The 23,827-nt window shown below is 43.3% G+C and overlaps 1 protein-coding gene across 2 annotated transcripts in view; it reads right to left on the reverse strand.

Annotated features, from left to right (window-relative positions):
* Positions 1–370: 370 nt before the first annotated feature.
* smurf1 (SMAD specific E3 ubiquitin protein ligase 1) overlaps positions 371–23,827 on the reverse strand; it is a 45,799-nt gene continuing 22,342 nt past the window's right edge. Inside the window, exons 5-18 of one of the 2 annotated variants that reach the window (XM_083780829.1) lie at positions 22,703–22,768; positions 22,284–22,359; positions 19,723–19,934; positions 16,726–16,810; positions 14,306–14,452; positions 13,039–13,276; positions 12,201–12,304; positions 11,082–11,196; positions 9,603–9,781; positions 8,245–8,382; positions 5,252–5,372; positions 3,943–4,144; positions 2,060–2,135; positions 371–724 (exon numbers count right to left, since the gene is read on the reverse strand). In XM_083780829.1, coding sequence (XP_083636955.1) covers positions 625–724; positions 2,060–2,135; positions 3,943–4,144; positions 5,252–5,372; positions 8,245–8,382; positions 9,603–9,781; positions 11,082–11,196; positions 12,201–12,304; positions 13,039–13,276; positions 14,306–14,452; positions 16,726–16,810; positions 19,723–19,934; positions 22,284–22,359; positions 22,703–22,768 — 1,859 coding nt within the window. In that variant the 3' untranslated portion in view covers positions 371–624. Of the gene's footprint in view, positions 725–2,059; positions 2,145–3,942; positions 4,145–5,251; positions 5,373–8,244; positions 8,383–9,602; positions 9,782–11,081; positions 11,197–12,200; positions 12,305–13,038; positions 13,277–14,305; positions 14,453–16,725; positions 16,811–19,722; positions 19,935–22,283; positions 22,360–22,702; positions 22,769–23,827 lie in introns of both variants that reach the window. The other variant, XM_083780828.1, reaches the window with a different exon arrangement.

A 23,827-nucleotide genomic window follows, 5' to 3' on the forward strand; every position in this document is an offset into this window, starting at 1 on the left:
GCACACACACACACACACACACACACACACACACACACACACACACACACACACGTTCGAATAAACAGTGGTTAAACACCAAGCATGAGTACAACAAGTCAATTAATCCGCTCGTCCGACAGAAAAGGCAATCCAGTCGTCCGTCCGCCTTCTCCGCTCAGACGGATCTGATTGGTGGGAGTATCTCTGGCTCTCACGGGCTCTCGTATGCGATTGGCTGATTCTGTCTGGAGCTCGAGTGTTGATTGGAGTTTCAACAGAAAAAAGTCATTGTTGGTTTGTTCTGAAGAATGACATCATAGCTTGTTAAAACTGAAGGATAAAAATGCTCTTCTTCAATCTGGGGGGGAAAAAAAAAAATCTTAAAATACTCCTTTCTTTAGAGTTTCTTTTCTCTCTTGCTGGCCCTCCCCATATTAACGCCAAACAGTTTGGAGGTAAAGAGGAGGCAAATGTGCGTTGTGTGTCTGTTTGTGTGTCTCTGTTGTGTGTGTGTGTGTGTGCACGTCCTCTTCGGTTGTGTCTAGGCCTCTGCTGCGTCTCAACCTTGTGTGTTTTAAAAGGTCACAAAGTGGTGTGTAGGTTTAGAACGTGTCTGTCTGTCTGTCTGTCTGTGTGGATTGATCACTCCACAGCGAAGCCGCAGGTCTCCTCCACCGCCGTCAGGAGTTTCTCGTAGAGCTTCTCGTACGACTCGTAAGGAGGGATGTCTATTCTGTTAAAACTGGAGAAATGACAAAGAAAAGACAAGCTCATTTACTTGTTGGTATAAAACATTGGTTCACTCAAATTGACACTTATCATTCAGCAGACCGCCCATTTGAAGACTTTTACAGCTCTATAGCAGTGACTCTCAAACATTTTTATTTTCAAGGACCCCCCAGTTTGACTTGCATTTTACCCCCCCATTTAATGGCATTTCTCTCTCTTGGACCCCAATTTATATTGTAAAATCAACATTAATTTAACCCATTCTGACCGGGCACCCATTTTGGTGTCAGCATCATGTTATGCTTTAGCTATTTAAAAATAGCAGATCTACAAGCTCATATCGCGCCACCGAGTGGCGCGATACGAGCTTGTAGATCTGCTATTTTTGAAAAATCGAAGAGCGACTGACATTTTTAGAATCTGATCTCAGGTCAGAATGGGTTCATCAGACCAGTGTGTGTCCGGCGGAAACCTCGTATGAATCTGATCTCAGGTCAGAATGGGATAAGGGTCCATTTGATTCCCAACTGTCATTTAGCTGGGGACCCCCTGGAACTCCCTCAAGGACCCCACTTTGGGAACCACATATAAATAAAGTACGAGCAGAAAAAACAAATGATTGTTGCCAATGATGCTTTGTGATAGGGCCGGGCAATGTGACTTCAAACTATTCACCATTATCCCATTCAGAACGGGCACACATTTTGGTGTCAGCATCATGTTATGCTTTAGCTATTTAAAAATAGCAGATCTACAAGCTCATATCGCGCCACCGAGTGGCGCGATACGAGCTTGTAGGTCTGCTATTTTTGAAAAATCGAAGAACGACTGACATTTTTTTAGAATCTGATCTCAGGTCAGAATTTGGTTAATCAGACCAGTGTGTGTCCGGCGGAAACCTCGTATGAATCTGATCTCAGGTCAGAATGGGTTATTTCAAACCTTTGCCTCAATAATTACAATAATGATCGTTGTGATCTTGGGAGGTTGGCTAAAGGTGTGTTATTTACAATTGGACACCATTGTACAACAAAGTATAATACAGGGTTAGGTAACTGAAGAGATTAGATTTTTGTTGTGTTGATTCGTTGACATAGAAGAAAAATACACTTTTATATTAAAAAAATAGATACTTTGATTATTCGATTGTAAGTATTCGATATATTTTTGGTTAATGTATCGTTGATGCACGCCCGTCCGTCCGTCCGTGTGTACCATGTGTGTGCCTTGGGTAGGTTGTCTGTGTGTGTGTGTGTGTGTGTGTGTGCCTTGGGTAGGTTGTCTGTGTGTGTGTGTGTGTGTGTGTGTGTGTGTGTGTGTGTGTGTGTGTGTGTGTGTGTGTCTTTACCATGTGTGTGCCTTGGGCAGGTTGTCTGTGTTGGCGTCTATCAAATGGATGGTGAAGAGCCTTGGTCCTGCAGAACCTGTAGAACCTTACACATATACATTCTAGTTATCACTGTTCTATGAGGATACACCTGGAGAACCACTCTATTATCACTGTTCTATGAGGATACACCTGGAGAACCACTCTATTAACACTGTTCTATGAGGATACACCTGTTAGAACCACTCTATTATCACTGTTCTATGAGGATACACCTGTTAGAACCACTCTATTATCACTGTTCTATGAGGATACACCTGTTAGAACCACTCTATTATCACTGTTCTATGAGGATACACCTGTTAGAACCACTCTATTATCACTGTTCTATGAGGATACACCTGTTAGAACCACTCTATTATCACTGTTCTATGAGGATACACCTGTTAGAACCACTCTATTATCACTGTTCTATGAGGATACACCTGGAGAACCACTCTATTATCACTGTTCTATGAGGATACACCTGGAGAACCACTCTATTATCACTGTTCTATGAGGATACACCTGTTAGAACCACTCTATTATCACTGTTCTATGAGGATACACCTGTTAGAACCACTCTATTATCACTGTTCTATGAGGATACACCTGTAGAACCACACACGCAGTTAGCACTGTGCTACCGTGATACACATGTTTACACAAACATTCTAGTTTTCATAGTTCTACGAAAGCAGTGGTGTGCACAGATATAGACACTAGGGGGTGCTAGAGCACCTGCCCTTTCCCCTCTAGTCTAGACAGCAATGTGCCCCTTTTGATTTATTTATTTGTGTACAGTGTACACTGTACAGCAGGGTTCCCCAATTAGCGGCCCGCGGGCCATCTGTGCCCCCTTGTAGACCCCTGGAAGAATTCACGCTATTTTTCAATAGCTAAAGCACGACATGATGATGTGTTGCTGTTCCAGCCCCCAGCCTGGTACCCTACTCAAAATATGGCCCTTGAGGAAAGTTAATTGGGGAACCCTGCTGTACAGTATGTGGACCATGGTGACATTGATACATTCTTGCTAAAAAGATTATATATTATTTAGGCCCCCAAAATCTATAAATATCACACTATTAAGGACGGTTCCACATGCTGCACAAGGTGCCCTTTTTTCCACTTGACCACCTGCCCCTCTAAATGCCTGTGCACGCCACTGCTACGATACACCTGTACAACTTTACACAAACATTATAGTTTTCATTGTTCTCCCAATTTCCCTGAAGGGCATGTAGATAAATATGCATATTTACAATAATCCACAGTAAAATCCTCAATGTTAATACTGAATTACAATTTGTAACTCTCAAGAGAGTACCAAAGTGACCTGTATGAACACTTACTGTTTAGTACTATTTCCTAAAAAAAAAAAAAGTAATGAAATCGTGAAAATGTGGCACAAATCTTTGAATATATATTCTTTCAGAGCCAACGTTTTTAACCCATTCTGACCGGGCACCCATTTTGGTGTCGGCATCATGTTATGCTTTAGCTATTGAAAAATAGCAGATCTACAAGCTCATATCGCGCCACCGAGTGGCGCGATACGAGCTTGTAGGTCTGCTATTTTTGAAAAATCGAAGAGCGACTGACATTTTTAGAATCTGATCTCAGGTCAGAATGGGTTCATCAGGACCAGTGTGTGTCCAGTGGAAACCTCGTATGAATCTGATCTCAGGTCAGAATGGGTTAACTCATATCGTTGCTTCTGACTGACATAGAAACATGGATTTTTTCAAGAAAACGGTCAGGATTTAGAACGGCATTTTGTAGAATCGTCCACGTGTCTAAATGGATAAAAAGGTGGTTCCCCGGTCCAGAATGGTGTGCCATCATGTCGGTGCGTCACCCACCCTGCAGCGCCTTGAAGCCCTGTAGAGGCACCCTGGTGGAGCCGGTGACGAACTGCAGCAGGCGTCCCCTCCTCTCCTCGCTGAAGGCCTCCACGGCCGTCCAGAACCAGCGCACCACGTTGGAGTCACACGTGCAGTGTTTCAGCCGCGTGTTGGCCTTCCAGTCGGCCAGGTCGATCTTCCCCAGGCCGCCGATGATCAGCTGGAGAAGGACCAGGGAGAAGGAAATGGTGAATGTAATGCACAATCTATGTAAAGCGTCCTTTATCCAAGGCGCTTTACATAGATTGTGCATTACATTCACCCATTCACACACACATTAACCCATTCTGACCTGAGATCAGATTCATACGAGGTTTCCACTGGGACACACACTGGTCTGACGAACCCATTCTGACCTGAGATCAGATTCTAAAAATGTCAGTCGCTCTTCGATTTTAAAAAAAATAGCAGACCTACAAGCTCGTATCGCGCCACTCGGTGGCGCGATATGAGCTTGTAGATCTGCTATTTTTCAATAGCTAAAGCACAACATGATGCCGACACCAAAATGGGTGCCCGGTCAGAATGGGTTAATACACCAATGGCAGAGGAAACCATGCAAGGCACCAATCAGCACATCAGGAGCAATTAGGGGTTCAGTGTCTTGCTCAAGGACACTTCGACACTAACTCTGGGGGAGCCCACAGGGTTCGAACTGGCAACCTTGCGGTTACCATCCAGCCACTCTCTACCCCTGAGCCACCGTCGCCTGGAAGGTATAGATCAGGGGTGGGGCAACTTTGACGATGTCGACGGCCAATATATTTCCACACTCACTCCGGAGGGGCCACAGTGCATATTACTGTCGTAGCAAAAAATAGCCGATCTGCAAGCTCAAAACGCGTCTCTCAATGCGACGCGTTTTGAGCTTGTAGAGCAGCTATTTTTTTTATACATTTAAATTGAAAAATGGAAACAAAATGAAAACTAAGCTGAGATGACTAAAATAAATATACTGACAATTTCATCAACAAATAAAAAGACTAAAATGTCAGGAAGGAAATAGGGACTTGTGGACAAGAGAAGTGTAAAAACAAGTCATTACGACAGCATCGAGGCCTGCCAAAATACATTTTAGTCGACTAAATCAACTGTAGATTTAGTCGACTAAAATCTTATGATATTTAGTCGACTAAAACTAGACCAACACTAAAACATGCCAGGTGACTAAAATGTGACTGAAACTAAATGAAAACTATTGGGAGAGACTATAGGACTAAAACCAAAAACAACACAGATCCGTCACAGGCAACACGGCAGCGTTTACCTCCAACTCTTTGTGGTCGAAGGGTTTGAGGAGGTGCTGAGGGATGAGTTCACTGAAGCCTTTCTGCAGCGCCAGGAACTGGGCCTCAATTCCCCGCATAAACCTCCAGTTCACGTAGAGTCTGAGAGGAAATGCAATACATACATGTGAGAGAAGACAACCAAGACACACAATACATAATAATGGCCCTAAAAATACTGAATGAGTTAACATATGTACAGATTATGTTAACCCATTTTGACCTGAGATCAGATTCTAAAAATGTTCTTCTACATCCTGACAGTTTTCTGAAAAAGCTATGTTTCTATGTCAGTCGTTCTTCAAATTTTCAAAAATAGCAGACCTATGAGCTTGTAGATCTGCTATTTTTCAATAGCTAAAGCATAGCATAATGCTAACACCAAAAGGGGTTTCCTCCCAAAATGGGTTAAGATTCTTGCTCAAATGAGAATCTCGGTTTCCTCCACAATTCTCACACCATTTATTAAAAATAAAGAGTTGACTAAAATGAACTGGACAACCAACTAGTGCTGCACGGTTCTTCTGGGGGTCCTTGACATGAAATAGTTTGAGAACCACTGATACAGAAAAATAGATTTTTCTGAAAACTCTTGATTTAGAAGACATTTGTAGAATCAGTTCTCAGGTCTAAATGGGTTAAACATTTAGGGCTCCATTTTCGTCACCGCTAAACCCCTCATCCCTAAACTTCTTTGCCTTTTTTTTTTCTTTTTTCTTTTACCATTTTGCAAAACATTTTTGAATAGTTAAAATGGCCAGTCTACAAGCTCACAACGTGTCAATGTAGATTGGCTAGTCGAACTATTCAAAAATGTTTCTCAAAATAGTAAAAAGAAAAGGCAAAGAAGTTTAGGGATAAGGGCTTTAGCGGTCTTTAGGCTCCAGTTCCCAGTGTGACAACATTTATCCACATAAGAGCCAGAGTGCATCAATAAATTAAAATTAAAATATTTATCCACATAAGAGCCAGTGTGCATCAATAAATAAAAATAATAATATTTATCCACATAAGAGCCAGAGTGCATCAATAAATAAAAATAATAATATTTATCCACATAAGAGCCAGAGTGCATCAATAAATAAAAATAATAATATTTATCCACATAAGAGCCAGAGTGCATCAATAAATAAAAATAATAATATTTATCCACATAAGAGCCAGAGTGCATCAATAAATAAAAATAATAATATTTATCCACATAAGAGCCAGAGTGCATCAATAAACTAGAAAAAGTGCCCTTCTGGGCACAAGTCTCCACCAGGTTATCCACAGATCCGTGCAGTTAGAGGTAAAAACACTTTTTGGCCAGTTATAGCGCCACCTTGAGGCTGAGTTGAAATTGTTCATGTGGCATTTCGTCCTCGGCCTAGTGGGAATGTGCGTGCACAATTTCACGGAAATCACGCGATGTGTTCATGATTTGCAGCATTTTGTTTGAAACTGAGCACTCCTGTGAACTTTGGAAGCCAATCTTAACCAATCAGGATGGAGTCTGAGAAATCTGAAAGACCTGTTTCGTTGAATGGCTCTAGAGAGACTGTGTACCAATTTGCGTGATGTTTGGACAAAATCTGTAGGTGTACTGTGCAAAAACTTGTTTTGCACAAAGCGGCCTCCTGGTGGCGCTATAACAGGCTGTTCTGGAAAGTTTGGGGCAGAGGTTCATCGTTGGCATCCAGGGAGTGTGTGTGCAAAATATGGCATCGACCGGGTTAACGGTGGCCGAGATTAGCTGTTCACGGACACACGGACACACACACGGACGGACGGACACGCGGACGGACGGAGTGCAAAACATACTCTCCCCACATGCCTTCGGCCTGGTGGAGACAATAATAATAATAATATTTATCCACATAAGAGCCAGTGTGCATCAATGTTCTTGTGATCACACAAAAATAATGGAAAACTAGTCTTGGTGCTGCATAAATCCTAAATGAAGACCACTACACACATTATAGGATGTCAACTTGCACTCAACAGCGCCCTCTGGGGGCCTTTGAGATAGTAATACAGGCCCAGTAATCAGAACAAGATTCACACCTGTTCAGGATTAGGATTTAAGAGGATACAAAACAGAAATAAAGTTTTACACAACTGGAAAATCACACCCGTGTGAACTGAGTGGTGCAACTATACGTACTGTATTACTGGTACTATTTGTACTGTACAGGTGAGAGAAGACAAGCCCCTCCCTGGCCTGTGTGTGTGTGTGTGTGTGTGTGTGTGTGTGTGAGACAATCAGGAGCAGTTGTTGACTTAAGCAGGAGGGCTGTAAGACCCCCCATTAAAACTCACTACGTGTCAATACGGTTGTTTTTAGGATTGATTTTAAAATGATTTTACTTGTGTATAAAGCTCTCAATGGTCTCCTTCCTACCTACCTACATGACTGCCTGCCTAAATATGTCCCAAACCGCCAGCTAAGGTCTTCCACTGCTGGCCTGCTCGCTTTGGCAACTAAAAAATACGGGGAAGCAGCTTTCTGCTTCTAGGGGCCGACGGCATGGAACAAACTCCCACTGTACCTTCGACAGGCAGCCTCTGTAGACATTTTTAAAGCACAGCTCAAGACCCACTTCTACACCCTTGCTTTTAATTGATATTTTATTTTTTGTTATTCATGTCCTCACTTTATTGCATTACTGCTTGTTTTTTAATGTTTATGCCTTGCTTTTCTTTTCTTTTTTTTCCCTCCATTGCTCTGTAAAGCACTTTGAGCTGCACTTCATGTCATGAAAGGTGCTATACAAATAAAGTTTTATTATTATTAATACTAGGTGTCACACACACACACACACACACACTTTTGAGCACCGTTCAAAAATCAGTCACAACAAAAAATTATAATATTAATAACAGTTTCATTTATTCCCTGCCGTTTTAGTATTTTGCAATGGCAAAAAAACAGACTTTGCTGCAAAAGCACTTTTTACCACTCCATTACTTGCTTGTTAGTTAGTTAAGTTACCTGACATATTCCTTCTTGTTGTCCTCAGTAACTGGGATGTTGCGTCCGTTGGGTTTCAGTTCGTGCTGGAGAAACTTCCCAAACGCGCTGTGTTCCACGCAGAAGGTGTGGTCTAACACCGACGTGATGTCATTCTCTCTGCACGCACACACACACACACACACACACACACACACACACACACACACACACACACACACACACACACACACACACACACACACACACACACACACACACACACACACACACACACACACACACACACACACACACACACACACACACAATGCAGGAGATGAGACTGTGCCACAGAGGGCATATTTCATATCATAATGACCACATTCTTTCAAACAACTACAGTACAGTTCCATAAAAGGAACTCGAGAGACCCCTGGAGAAGAATTCTCCGTTCATTTTCCTCATAAGACTTTTCAAAAAGCATTTATTATTTAAATAACCTTTTAAGCCGCGGACAAAGCCAACTGGAGTTGTGACACATCATGACAATGAACACAATGTTTTGGACCGAATAAATAATTAGAAAGCAGAAAAAAACAATCTTTTTGTTGTTTTTCTTCTTTGTAATTTTTTTGTTTGGTCCAAGATATTGTGTTTGTCGTCATGATTTGTCACAACGCGAGTTGGCTTTGTACGATGCTTAAAAGGTTATTTAAATAATACATACTTTTTTGAAATGTCTATGAGGAAAAATGCATTGGGAATTATTTCCTGGGCCTGGCGTCGTCATGAAAGCGGGCTGGACTGCAACGCTCTATAGTGGCCCTCTGGAGTGAGTGTGGAACTATAGTCGCCCTCTGGAGTGAGTGTGGAACTATATAGTGGCCCTCTGGAGTGAGTGTGGAACTATAGTCGCCCTCTGGAGTGAGTGTGGAAATATAGTGGCCCTCTGGAGTGAGTGTGGAACTATAGTCGCCCTCTGGAGTGAGTGTGGAACTATATAGTGGCCCTCTGGAGTGAGTGTGGAACTATATAGTGGCCCTCTGGAGTGAGTGTGGAACTATATAGTGGCCCTCTGGAGTGAGTGTGGAACTATAGTGGCCCTCTGGAGTGAGTGTGGAACTATATAGTGGCCCTCTGGAGTGAGTGTGGAACTATAGTGGCCCTCTGGAGTGAGTGTGGAACTATAGTGGCCCTCTGGAGTGAGTGAGGAACTATAGTGGCCCTCTGGAGTGAGTGTGGAACTATAGTGGCCCTCTGGAGTGAGTGTGGAACTATAGTGGCCCCTCTGGAGTGAGTGTGGAAATATAGTGGCCTCCAATGTCAAAGTTGCCCATCCCTGATCTAGAACTGTGTGTGTGTGTGTGTGTGTGTGTGTATGTGTGTGTTCTTCTCACAGGATCCAGACGAGGCTCTTGTGCAGCTCGGGGTCGGTGGTCTCCAGGTCGTTGAGCGTGATGGGTTTCCCCAGCAGCTGTTTGTAGAAGGGCAGCGTGAAGGACCCGTTGATGTAGTGACCGTGGAACACGGCCAGGCCCATGACCCGACCCACGAAGTGGAAGTACGACAGGTGGTCCTGAAAGACAAGATTTAACCCATTTAACCCATGAGGACGATTCTAGAAAATAAAATAAAATTCTAAATCCTGAAAATGTTTCTATATCAGTGGTTTCCAAAGCTCATAGCGCGCCACTGAGTGCTTGTAGGTCTGCTATTTTTGAAAATAATCGTGAAAATATTTATTTAAGAAAACTGGAGGGTTTATAATAATTTTTCTTAATTTTGAGGTCAGGCCTAAATGGGTTAAAACATTTCTTTTTTTTAATAAACTTTATTTTTTACATTTCTTCACATGACATTACGCATGTACGCAAGCAAACACACAAAACACTTTCTAGTGCGAGTGTCTGCATGTTTGCGTGCGTGCGTGCGTCAGTGTGCACTCTGTAATGGGAATTTTAGAATGCCAACTACAGTGCCAGATATATGCATTATTGTGTATTTATCTTCCTTCCATTACGTCTCTTTGCTCACCAATGTGCTCAGTCTAATTCATGCAGCTGTCAATCTAACAGCTGACTTGACTCCTCCACGCTGTCAGCAAAGGTATACTTATTTGTGTGTCGCCCTTATGTTTATCACAGATCCGTATATGGACATTACATGACTATAAGGTTCGTCTGAGAATGGGGTTGGGGAGGCTTGCGCCCGGAGGGGCTGCTGGAACAGGCAAGGAGGCCTGTTCCTCACTCTCTGTATGTTCCTCACTCTCTGTATGTTCCACACTCTCTGTATGTTCCTCACTCTCTGTATGTTGCTCACTCTCTGTATGTTCCTCACTCTCTGTATGTTCCTCACTCTCTGTATGTTCCTCACTCTCTGTATGTTGCTCACTCTCTGTATGTTGCTCACTCTCTGTATGTTCCTCACTCTCTGTATGTTCCTCACTCTCTGTATGTTCCTCACTCTCTGTATGTTCCTCACTCTCTGTATGTTCCTCACTCTCTGCATGTTCCTCACTCTCTGCATGTTCCTAACTCTCTGTATGTTCCTCACTCTCTGTATGTTCCTCACTCTCTGTATGTTCCTCACTCTCTGTATGTTCCTCACTCTCTGCATGTTCCTAACTCTCTGTATGTTCCTCACTCTCTGTATGTTCCTCACTCTCTGTATGTTCCTCACTCTCTGTATGTTCCTCACTCTCTGTATGTTCCTCACTCTCTGTATGTTCCTCACTCTCTGTATGTTCCTCACTCTCTGTATGTTCCTCACTCTCTGTATGTCGTTTCTCCGCAGAATCGTCTTAATAAATTCTCAACACTTCACTTTGTCATTCCTTCATCGTTGGAAGATTATTTAATCGACTAACAACTCACAGGGTTGATGGAGGAGTCAGGGTTGATCTGTAGTGTGTAGATGTTGTCAGTGGAATACTGGAACAGGCCGTAGTAAGGGTTCAACATCTCGTGACACAGCAGGTACAGCCATTCCCTAAAAGAGAGAGTCGGAAGGAAGCATTCATTTAGGGTTTAACATCTCGTGACACAGCAGGTACAGCCATTCCCTAACGCCAGGGCTCCACTGGGCGCGTCTGCGGCGCGTCTGCGTCGCGTCTCCGTCAGTGTCGGGAATGTGCCCTTTTAATCAATGGAGGGTGGCTCCACTGCCCGCGTTGCGTCGCGTCTCCGTCACCATAAAATTGAACCGGTTCGTTTTTTGACGCACGCACGCGTGACGCACGCGTGACGCAACGCGCCCAGTGGAGCCCTGGCGTAAAAGAGAGAGTCGGAAGCGTTCATTTAGCAGCATTTAAACGGGCAGTCATGCTACATGCAGTGAAAGACACAAATAGTATTGGATAAACAAACAGTACACGCAATATTGTAATTCTGCATTGTAATAAGAGCCCCGTTCCTGTTCTAATAGTATCGTGTACAATTTAGCAGACAGAATGGACTTCACAGCAACATGTACAATGACATCAAATGTGAAAAAGATCGCAGGTGAGACAAAAAGCTGCACACAGAGATCTTTTTTTTATAATCAAGGCTAACGTGAATCACGACTAGCGGGGACCAGGCAGACCGTATTTGTGAATCCCCCCCCCCCCTAGGACTTCTGCAATGTTGGCACGGTGTGGGAAACAAATCCGTTGCAATCCGTTTACAGAAATACATTAGTAAAAGTCCAGGGTTGTGAAGAGAGGTGTTCAGGGAGGTTAACCCATTCTGACCGGGCACCCATTTTGGTGTTGGCATCATGTTATGCTTTAGCTATTTAAAAATAGCAGATCTACAAGCTCATATCGCGCCACCGAGTGGCGCGATACGAGCTTGTAGGTCTGCTATTTTTTGAAAAATCGAAGAAAGACTGACATTTTTTAGAATCTGATCTCAGGTCAGAATGGGTTCATCAGGACCAGTGTGTGTCCGGCGGAAACCTCGTATGAATCTGATCTCAGGTCAGAATGGGTTAATAATAATAAGAGTGACTACCTGGCCACACCGCCGTAGTCCAGACCCTCCTCTCCTCGGAACTTCACCATCAGACGCTTCTTCAGGTCTTTTGGTCGCATCTTCATGATCTGACGGTACGACTCCTAAACACACACACACACACACACACACACACACACACACACACGATCAGCAGGCAGTCTCTGTAGACAGCTGTGTGCCGTGACAAAGTGTGTGACTCAGAGACAGTATTGTTCCCTCTCTGTGAGAGTATACAAGGAGGAAGTACCCCATGTTCCTGAATTATTCAACCACAGAGTGACTGCAAATCTGTGTGAGTGTGTACGAGTGTGGGCGCACACTGCACAGTCAGGCACACGTGCGTGGCATGCACGCACACACACACACACACACGCTCACGCTCACGCACGAGTGTCTTCATCATTTGGGTTTGTATACTAGATACTCTGCTGTCGGGAAGAAACCAGTCAAAGTCAATATGTTAATTTTTCAGGAAATGAAAAATGTAAAAGGTTTGACAGTTTGAGGGTCCAATGGAGTTGAGGTTTTGTCCGAAGCGCTCCCCCCCCCCCATCTCCATTGGTTCAATAGTATTTATACAACATGAAGACGTAAAGGGGGTTCAATAGCACTGATTTATGCAAAAAAAACTAAACTAAAGAAATTCAGTTAGGCGGTTTCCTCCCGACGGCAACATATGTGACCAAATTTGACTGAGGCCTTGAAAGGTTCACTTCTGTGGTCTCTAACATTACAACTAGCTACATGTTTAAGCATTTATTTCATATTCATGTCTATTTCATGCTCTAGTATGTGACGAGTCTGCCTGTGCTATCAACTCATTTTGTGGTCGTACCTCAAAGATCTCCTCGCGGGACACCTCGATGCGACAGTGTCCCGCCTGTGGCTGCTGCAGAGACAGCTCGTGGCGGAGCAGCTTGAGCTTGTGCACCAGGTCTCTCTCGTAGCGCACCGCCATCTCCCCTCCCCCCTCCACTCCGCCCCCAACGCCCACGACGCCTCCTCCGCCCCCCTCCTCACCCCCCACCTCCATCTGAGGGGCCTGGGAGGACTCCTTGGCCTGGGAGTGTTGGCTGGATGTGGAAGAAGAGAGACAAGAGACAAGAGAGACATGAGTAGAGATGTCCCGATACTGTATCGGTAAAAATATCGGATCGGCCCTCATTTGTCATATTGGGTCATATCGGTATCTGTGAATATGCCAGTATAACCACAGATCCGACACAGGGGTAAGGGGTTGACACTATGGCAGGTAAATACAATGTTGAGGCATGTGGAGTTTGCTTTGGCGTTGCCCAAATTGCAAGTGCACATTTGAGTGAGGAGTCTGCTATAAACACAACACGAGATATATAGCTAGATAGCTATAAACACAACACCAGATATATAGCTAGATAGCTATAAACACAACATGAGATATATAGCTAGATAGCTATAAACACAACACGAGATATATAGCTAGATAGCTATAAACACAACACCAGATATATAGCTAGATAGCTATAAACACAACTTGAGATATATAGCTAGATAGCTATAAACACAACATGAGATCACGACACTGGTATCGCTATTCTGTATATTGGCTAACACAGAAATTGAGGTATCGGGATCGGATCGGAAGCGAAAAAAGTGTATCGGGACATCCTTAGACATGAGGAATAAAAATCACACCCGTGTCGTCGAATATCGTCCAATAAAAGAAAATAATGAATATACTTCTTCATGAATTAATTTGTCAACTTATGTTATTATCTTTTAACCATGATGCAATGTTTAAAAAAAACCTCATCTTTTAAAGTTGAATAATTTATTCAAAAATACATTATTAAATTTTCGAAAATAAATTAAAGACACCCATAGATTTGATTAAATAATAGCTACACATGTGTCAGTCTAAAAAGGTAACAGTATGACATTCATTGCAAAAAGAAAAACCCAAAACAATTAACTAAATTAGTCGGCAACTAATTGAACAATCGATTCGATTACGATTGATCTTTGCAGCCTTACAAAAATAGAACGCACAGGATCTGCTAGTATATTTACGGTCACTCACTCTGTGCGTGCGTGTGTGTGTGCGTGCGTGCGTGCGTGCGTACCTGATGATGGTGTGTAGGCGGGGGTCTGTAAACTGCGTGGTTCGGTTGTTGTGGTCCACAAAGTAGATCCGGCCAGAAACTGTGCTTCGGACCTCCCAGCCGACGGGCAGCGGACCCAACTCCTCACAGCTCACACTGGTCAGGTCCCTGATGAGACCGTCAACAACAGACACTATTGAGCACAATACTACCACAATTTTGTATAACCCATTTTGACCTGGGAACGATTCTACAAATGTCTTCAAAATCAGGACAGTTTTCTGAAAAACCTCATGTTTCTATGTCAGTGGTGGTCAACCTTTTTCATGTCAAGGACCCCCAGAATTATCTGTATGTGGCCGTGTTCCCCCATGTGAAAATATGTAGTTCCAGGGACCCCCCCCCAGAAGCAAAGATTTGAGTTAAAAACGTTAGAATATATATTCAAAGATCTGCACCACATTTTTACGACTTTAAAAGTAAATAGCAAACGTTGATCACTCTCTGCTGATTTCTGATCGTCTGCACCTTTGTTAAATTGACGCGCGCGCACACACACACACACACACACACACACACACACACACACACACACACACACACACACTCACTCTCTCTGTCGCTTAGTTAGTCTCATGTCCAGCAGCTGTGCCTAGTTTCCTGGCGGATCCTGCCGTGAGCTGCCTATGCCATAAAAAGCATAGGTGAGTTCCCACAGTCTAGCAATACAGTTTCCCACTTATAGTTCCTACTGTATGTATGTATGAATGAATAGAAATGCATTACTTCTAGAAATGGACATTTTCAACAAAAGGGTAAAACGTCTTATACTGGATATCTTGTCCACTAGTCAACTAACATTTTAGTCTAGTTTTTTTTTTTTTTTTACAAAATTGTCAATATATTTAGTTTTTTGTTATCATAGCTTAGTTTTAATTTAGTTTTCGTTAGTGAAAAAAGGTGGTCGAAACCAAAATGTTTTGTCATAGTATTGGCCGACAAAATCAACACTGACCAGGCAATGCGATTTCTGCAGCTTCATTCATAAACCGCACACACAGCAACTTACTATCATTAGCTAAAGATTGGACGAGATTGGATTGTGTCCGGGTAGCTCGGTCGTCTACAAGGTCATGCGTTGGATCTTGAGCGCGGTCGACTCGGTGTACGAGTGGCAAGTGAGTAGTGGGGAGCTGATGGAAGATACTGCGCTCCACCTCAGCAACACATCTCCCAGAGGTCTAGCGCATTGTGGAACAGGGACAGACTCCCGCGCCCCGGCCCGATACAAGACAATAAGCCTCTCCATCTTTAAGCACTCCTTACTTAAAGAATGGACAGGGAAGCCACACTGTAATTACACGCTCTGTCTTGATAAGAGAAATGCTGCCTCAGGTGTCTCGAGTTAAAAATTGTTCCTGGCTGCTTACCGTTTGTCTCCTGCATACCGTTTGTCTCCTGGCATAGTAGCGAAAGCATACGGTACTCAAGTTGAGGCTCCATCCCTCTGGTGGGTGATCAGCTTAAGAGCTTTTAATGCGATTCGTCTTTTGGTGTTGAAACAACATGAAAACCCAGTTTTAACAGCACGGGTTGCGAGGCAAAACACAAGCTCTAGGAGTGAGTTTTATAGATTGTGACCTGACTCCGCCAGATTGCGGGCAGTATCGAGTTCACAGGTTCCCTCCTCCTACCTTGACCTGGTTTCTCTCAAGCAGAAACGATGAACCGAAAGCAGCGGGACAAAAATCTCCAAATATCTCCATAATAATTCCGAGTTGTAGTCTTGTTAGCTTTGTGTTTACATTAGAGTTGTAGTCTTGTTAGCTTTGTGTTTACATTAGAGTTGTAGTCTTGTTAGCTTTGTGTTTACATTAGAGTTGTAGTCTTGTTAGCTTTGTGTTTACATTAGAGTTGTAGTCTTGTTAGCTTTGTGTTTACATTAGAGTTGTAGTCTTGTTAGCTTTGTGTTTACATTAGAGTTGTAGTCTTGTTAGCTTTGTGTTTACATTAGAGTTGTAGTCTTGTTAGCTTTGCGTTTACATTAGAGTTGTAGTCTTGTTAGCTTTGCGTTTACATTAAAGTTGTAGTCTTGTTAGCTTTGTGTTTACATTTGCGCTGTGGCAGCGCTACAATACGTCACCAGTCTCACGCATATCGCAAATCGCTCCGATCAGATTTAGTTCGGAGTACATCGTCTCTGACTCACTGCTGCCACCAGCTGGCGGAGTCGGGTTAATTTAGACCAACTTCAATTTCAGATATTCGTGAAGACGAATATCCTTCGGGACAATAAAGATTATTATTAGTATATTATTATTCCAACAAGTTTAATAATGAAACTGTCAGGATGTAATAGACATTTCTAGAATCTGATCTCAGGTCAGAATGGGTTAAATAGTTTAAAGATAAAACCCCCTATGGGTGTTGTGCAACCTCACCGTGGTATCCGAGGGTCGTGCCAGGTGCTGACCCCTGTCTGCGTGTGGAGGAAGTACACCTGGCCCTGCACGGTGGTTCGTTGTTCTGCAGACACACACACACACACACACACACACACACAAAACGCATTAAAGGGATTGTGACATTTAAAACACATTTTTGTCTCCACCAGGCCGAAGGCATGTGGGGAGAGTATGTTTTGCACTCCGTCCGTCCGCGTGTCCGTCCGTCCGTGTGTCCGTTTGTGTGTCCGTGTGTCCGTGAACAGCTAATCTCGGCCACCGTTAACCCGGTCGATGCCATATTTTGCACACACACTCCCTGGATGCCAACCATGAACCTCTGCCCCAAACTTTCCAGAACGGCCTGTTATAGCACCACCAGGAGGCCGCTTTGTGCAAAACAAGTTTTTCAATGCCATATTTTGCACACACACTCCCTGGATGCCAACCATGAACCTCTGCCCCAAACTTTCCAGAACGGCCTGTTATAGCGCCACCAGGAGGCCGCTTTGTGCAAAACAAGTTTTTGCACAGTACACCTACAGATTTTGTCCAAACATCACGCAAATTGGTACACAGTCTCTCTAGAGCCATTCAACGAAACGGGTCTTTCAGATTTATCAGACTCCATCCTGATTGGTTAAGATTGGCTTCCAAAGTTCACAGGAGTGCTCAGTTTCAAACAAAATGCTGCAAATCATGAACACATCGCGTGATTTCCGTGAAATTGTGCACCCACATTCCCACTAGGCCGAGGACGAAATGCCACATGAACAATTTCAACTCAGCCTCAAGGTGGCGCTATAACTGGCCGAAAAGTGTTTTACCTCTAACTGCACGGATCTGTGGATAACCTGGTGGAGACCTGTGCCCGGAAGGGCACTTTTTCTAGTTGTAGATTTTTTGGCTTTTTTGGCTTTTCTTGACATCAATGTCACCAAAAAAAAACGAAGTTTGAACATTCAGTGTATTCTCTGCTTTCTGGACTTCTGTGAATAATTATGCAAAAATGTCTCATCTGGTTGGACGGCAGAGATATACGTAGATCTCCGCTAAAGCTCCGCCCCCTCCCCTCTGCTCCCTGCCTAGTGCCTACCCTCTCTTCTCCGCTTCCTCATTGTGATCGCGACTTTGTTTCTTTGTAATACTTACTAATAATGGCTTCTAGAGAAAAATCAATCTGCTCTGTTGTTGGCTGTGTCAATCAACACAAGTCCTTACACTGGATACCAACTGGCCTAGATGACTCTTTTATTTTTGACGATGACTTCCTACCAAGTTGTCAAAGTAGCGCATCTTGGGTTGACAGGAAAGGGGGAATTACCGACATCTACAGGCTAAAATAATGTGTTTTTCCATGGCTTTTCAGGATGAAGATTAGACATACACAAAAACGAGAAAAAAAGAAATACTGGAGTGGAGTTGAGTGTTCAAACTTTTTAGACACGTTTGAAGGACCATGGCCAAGACTTTTAATGTTGTTAAAATTATGTTATAAATCATGTCATAATACCTTTAACCACTAACCTCAACTCTATGCTGATTGCTAAAAGGAAAATAAGCCATGTTTTAACCCATTCTGACCTGAGATCAGATTCATACGAGGTTTCCACTGGACACACGCTGGTCTGACGAACCCATTCTGACCTGAGATCAGATTCTAAAAAATGTCAGTCGTTCTTCGATTTTTCAAAAAATAGCAGACCTACAAGCTCGTATCACGCCACTCGGTGGCGCGATATGAGCTTGTAGATCTGCTATTTTTCAAATAGCTAAAGCATAACATGATGCCGACACCAAAATGGGTGCCCGGTCAGAATGGGTTAAGGTATGTTCAGACGTCGCTCAGATCGTACATTTTTCAGGCTGCATTTGGTAGAACTTTCAGCCAAAACAATGTTCCATGTTGAAGCACTTCTTCCTTGTACAATAATCTCTCCCGTCGATGAGCGCCCGACCTCCCATCGTTCTCAGATAAACCCAGAGTCACTGAGAATGACTATAGATGGAATAGAAACGTCGCAGTCATGACGACGCCAGGCCCAGGAATTAATTCCTGATGCATTTTCCCACATAGACATTTCAAAAGGTATTTATTTAAAGACCTTTTAAGCGTCGTACGAAGCCAACTCGAGTCGTGACAAATCATGACAACAAACGCAATATTTTTGGACCAAACAAATCATTACAAAGAATAAAAACAACAAAAAAGTTTTTTTTTTTCTCTTCTTCTTTCCAATTCTTTGTTTGGCCCAAAACATTGTGTTTATTGTCATGATGTGTCACAACTCCAGTTTGCTTTGTCTGCAGCGTAAACGTCTTTAACCCATTTTGGGGGGCGGGAACCCCTTTTGGTGTTTTAAACATTATGTTCTAATTTAGCTTTTGAAAAATAGCAGATCTACAAGCAGCTTGTATGTCTGCTATTTTTGAAAATCACACCCGTGTGAACTGAGTGGTGCAACTCCCCTCTCTCTCTCTCATTAGCAGGCAACAGGCAGCACTAATACTATATCTCTCTCTGTTTCTGGCAAACAGCGCCCCTACTGGTACTAGTCAGTGCTGGTTGTAGGAGTGGTTGCACCACTCAAAAATCGAAGAACGACTGACATAGAAACATAGCTTTTTCAGAAAACTGTCAGGATGTAGAAGACATTTTGTAGAATCTGATCTCAGGTCAGAATGGGTTAACCCATTTTGGGCGGGAATCCCTTTTGGTGTTAGCATTATGTTGTAATTTAGCTATTGAAAAATAGCAGATCTACAAGCTCATAGCTCGCCACCGAGTGGCGCACTACGAGCTTGTAGGTCTGCTATTTTTGAAAAAAAAAAGAACGACTGACATTTTTTTTAATCTGATCTCAGGTCAGAATGGGTTCATCAGACCAGTGTGTGTCCAGTGGAAACCTCGTATGAATCTGATCTCAGGTCAGAATGGGTGAAAAGTCTATGAGGGAGAATGAACAGGGTCTCTGGAGGGGGGCGGGGTCTCACCGTATCCCTCGGGCAGGTCAGGTGACTGGTGCCCGTGCGGTCTGTTCTGAGGGGTGTGGCCATGGTTCCGCGAGTCCTGGCCTCTGATTCGTTGCGTCTGAAGGCGGTTCTCCTGACCTGGCGAGTCGAGGCGGCAGTTCCCGCCGCCCGCCGCGCCCGTGGTGTCCGAGTAAGGCAGCGGCTCCTCGCTGAAACAGCCCTCGAACACGGGCCTGCACACACACACACACACACACACACACACACACACACCAATTCAAAGGGCTTTATTGGCATGAGAAAACATACGTTTACATTGCCAAAGCAGAAAGAACAATACAACAATACAGCAATAAAATCAAAACAAGAATGATGTACATTTGAAGGTCAGAATCTACAATAGATCAAATTATATGTACCAAGATCACTCGATGCAGGTATAGTGCAGGAATATACACAATGATTAGTCTTTAGGGTGGTTGTGTTCCATTTGATATCCTTCTCCTATCACAGCAACTCACAAATCTTTCTGCTGTGTTTGCACATTGTTGTACTTCGCCCAGCAGATATGGGAGTTTTTTTGTCATTGTTCATGTTTTCAAAATCTCCGTGTGTGGTTGTAATCTGTGGGAAGTATGTGTCTCTGATGTCTTGGTACAATGGAAAGATGGTTAGGAAGTGTAGCTCGGTTTCCACTTCATTTTGTGTGCAGTGGGTGCATAGTCTGTCTTCTCTCGGGATACAGGTCTGCCTATGACGGCCTTTCTCGATCGCGAGACTGTGCTCACTGAGTCTGTACCTAGTTAAGATTTTTATTTGTTTTGGGTCACACACACACACACACACACACACACACACACACACAGTGTTGATTTCACAGACTAAAACTAATGTTCGTCGACTACCTTTTTTCACTGACGAAAACTAAATGGAAACTAAATGAAACCTAAGCTATGATGACTAAAACTAAGACTAAATACTGTATACTAAAACTAAGACTAAATATACTCACAATTTCGTATACAAATAAAAACTAGACTAAAATGTTAGGAAGGGACTAGTGGACAAGAGATCCGGTACAAGTCATTTTACAGTTGGTTGCATGCTGAAAATAGCTGATCTACAAGCGATCTAGCATCTTGTAGGTCGGCTATTTTTAGCAAGTGTAAAATCAGCCATTGCGACGGTATCAACTAAGGCCCGCTTAGTCGACTAAATCAACTGTAGATTTAGTCGACTAAAATCTTATGATATTTAGACCGACTAAAACTAGACTCACACTAAAACAAAGTGACTAAAACTAAATGAAAACTATTGACTAAAACAAACATTTGCTGCCAATAAAAACAACACAACAAGAAACACCACACACACACACACACACACACAGAATAAATAAAGAAATAAAGTCCTGTTTTTCCATGTTGTTTTCTTTGAGTCATTACAGTCAGTCACATGACGGGTCAACTGCTTTTTATTTGGTACTTGGGGATCACAGAGAAGCAAGAGGATCAAAACGTTAAGCCCTGCTGTGACCGAGCCTGTAACAACATTAATGATTAGTACTCTCTACCACAGCCTTCCTCATCTGTGGCAAGGAAGCTCTGAGAAGGAAGTGAAGTGGTCACGTGACTGGGCTGCGCCATGACACTTTCATGGGAGCCAAACTACCCGGAAGTTTGGCAGAATGCACTGGAGTCAATGAGAGCTCAGTGACCAGCTCATGAACAAAACATTATTTATGAACGACTGAGACCTGTTGTAAAGTAATCACTTCTAGGAAAATAACAGAAGACATGTAACACATTATTGTCTGCTGTGTTGTTATTCGATGTGTACACTGTGTAATTTTTATAGAGGTATGGTATCTAAAGAGCACAAACCTTTCTGAACGCACCAAAGTAACGCGAGACTTCCCACCGTTTCCTGTCTGGCAGCAAAAAATCCCGCGATACTTTCGGAGCCAGAAACGATACCAGTAAAACGAGCCAGTAAGTGATTAGAAAACAACCTGTGATATGTCTTCTGTTATTTTCCAATAGTGATTACTTTACAAAAGGTCTCAATTGTTCATGAATAATGTTTGTTATGAGCTGGTCCAGCCGGCTCCATTCACTGCCATGTATTCATTGCACTTCCGGTGTGAGTTTGGCTCCCATGAAAGTGTCATGGCGCAGCCCAGTCACGTGACCACTTCCCTTCCTTCTAAGAGCTTCCTTGGATCTATGGTTCAGCACCCCGCAAGTGATCTGGTGAGGCCAAGAGAACCACTGACATAGAGAACCACTGACATAGAGAACCTTTAGCATTTAACCCATTCTGGGCGGGAACCCCTTTTGGTGTTAGCATCATGTCATGCTTTAGCTGTTGAAAAATACCAGATCTACAAGCTCATAGCGCGCCACCGAGTGGCGCGCTACGAGCTTGTAGGTCTGCTATTTTTGAAAAATCGAAGAACCACTGACATAGAAACATAGCTTTTTCAGAAAACTGTCAGGATTCAGAAGACATTTATAGAATCGTTCCCAGGTCAAAATGGGTTAGAAGGCCTTTGTAGAATGGGCCTCGGGTCTAGAACTCACCCTTCATTCTCCAACAGCCCTCTGCAGTCGACCACCGGACCTCCACTGCCGATGCGGTCTCGCGTCTGTAAGCTCACTGCAACACACATACAGAGGATACCATGGATGGACTGAATGGAACTTTACACTTTGTACAGGAGGGCAGACAGACAGACAGACAGACTGTCCATTGACCTCCAGTGTAAAAGGTTCATAAAATCTAAGACATATCCGTTAGTAAAGTTTCAAGCACACCATTCCCAATGAAGCAATTAGATTTGACATATTGCATGATGTGTGCCGCAAAAAGGTAGGAATTCTGCGGCACACTTCTGTAATATGCTACATAATAGTTGCAACTACAATACTAATACAATCAGACACGTGGTGCTGTGTGTGTGTGTGTGTGTGTGTGTGTGTGTGTGTGTGTGCAGTCTTACCTACGATCTGTCCCCGTACTGCGTCGTTGTCTGAGGGGTTCAGCTTACACAGGTCGAGCCGCTGGTCTGCATGGGGACAGGACAGGAGGACAGGACAGTACAGGAGACCATGTAAACCAGTGGAGGAGAGAGTCACTCTCTGGGTCCATTTTAGATCCCATTCGGGGTGCAGCGGAGCAGTGTTGTTCTTATTGGCAGCAGATTTTTAGTTTTAAACCATTCTGACCTGAGATCAGATTCATACGAGGTTTCCGCCGGACACACACTGGTCTGATGAACCCAATCTGACCTGAGATCAGATTCTAAAAATGTCAGTCGCTCTTCGATTTTTCAAAAATGGCAGACCTACAAGCTCGTATCGCGCCACTCGGTGGCGCGATATGAGCTTGTAGATCTGCTATTTTTCAATAGCTAAAGCATAACATGATGCCAACACCAAAATGGGTGCCCGGTCAGAATGGGTTAAGTCATAGTCTCTCGAATAGTTTTCATTCAGTTTTAGTAACATTTTATAGTCGCCTGGAATGTTTTAGTTTTAGTCGACTAAATGTCCTAAGATTTTAGTCGACTAAATCTACAGTTGATTTAGTCGACTGGAAATAATTTCGGCGGGCCTTGATGCCGTCGTAATGGCTGATTCTACACTTATATAGCCGATCTACAAGCTCACAACGGGTCGCAGCGCAACGCGTTGTGCGCTTGTAGATCTACTATTTTCAGCATGCAACCAAGTGTAAAATGACTTATACTGGATCTCTTGTCCACTAGTCCCTTCCTGACATTTTAGTCTAGTTTTTAGCTGTTGACGAAATTGTTACCAGGAGTTACCCCTGAAAGCATTGTTTAAACATGACATTATGTTACTCCTTCAGTGCCACCTGGTGGTCACCAGTTTAGGCTCTGAGTGCCAATTCTCCCATTATAAAAAAAAGAGAGGGCGTTTTATTTTATTTATTATTACGTCTTTACGGGCATGGCACTCAGTGCAAAGACGTCTCGGTTACGGGATTACGTCCCTGGCACTTATCCTGTTAAACAAAAGGTTATTTCAGCAGAAAATATTGGGGTTAATTACCATTTCCCTCTGAAACACTTTCCTGCAGTTTTTGTGTGTAATATGTTTTT

This window comes from Protomyctophum parallelum, assembly GCF_964188405.1.
Source record: "Protomyctophum parallelum genome assembly, chromosome: 13".
In the NCBI taxonomy this organism is placed as follows: Eukaryota; Metazoa; Chordata; class Actinopteri; order Myctophiformes; family Myctophidae; genus Protomyctophum; species Protomyctophum parallelum.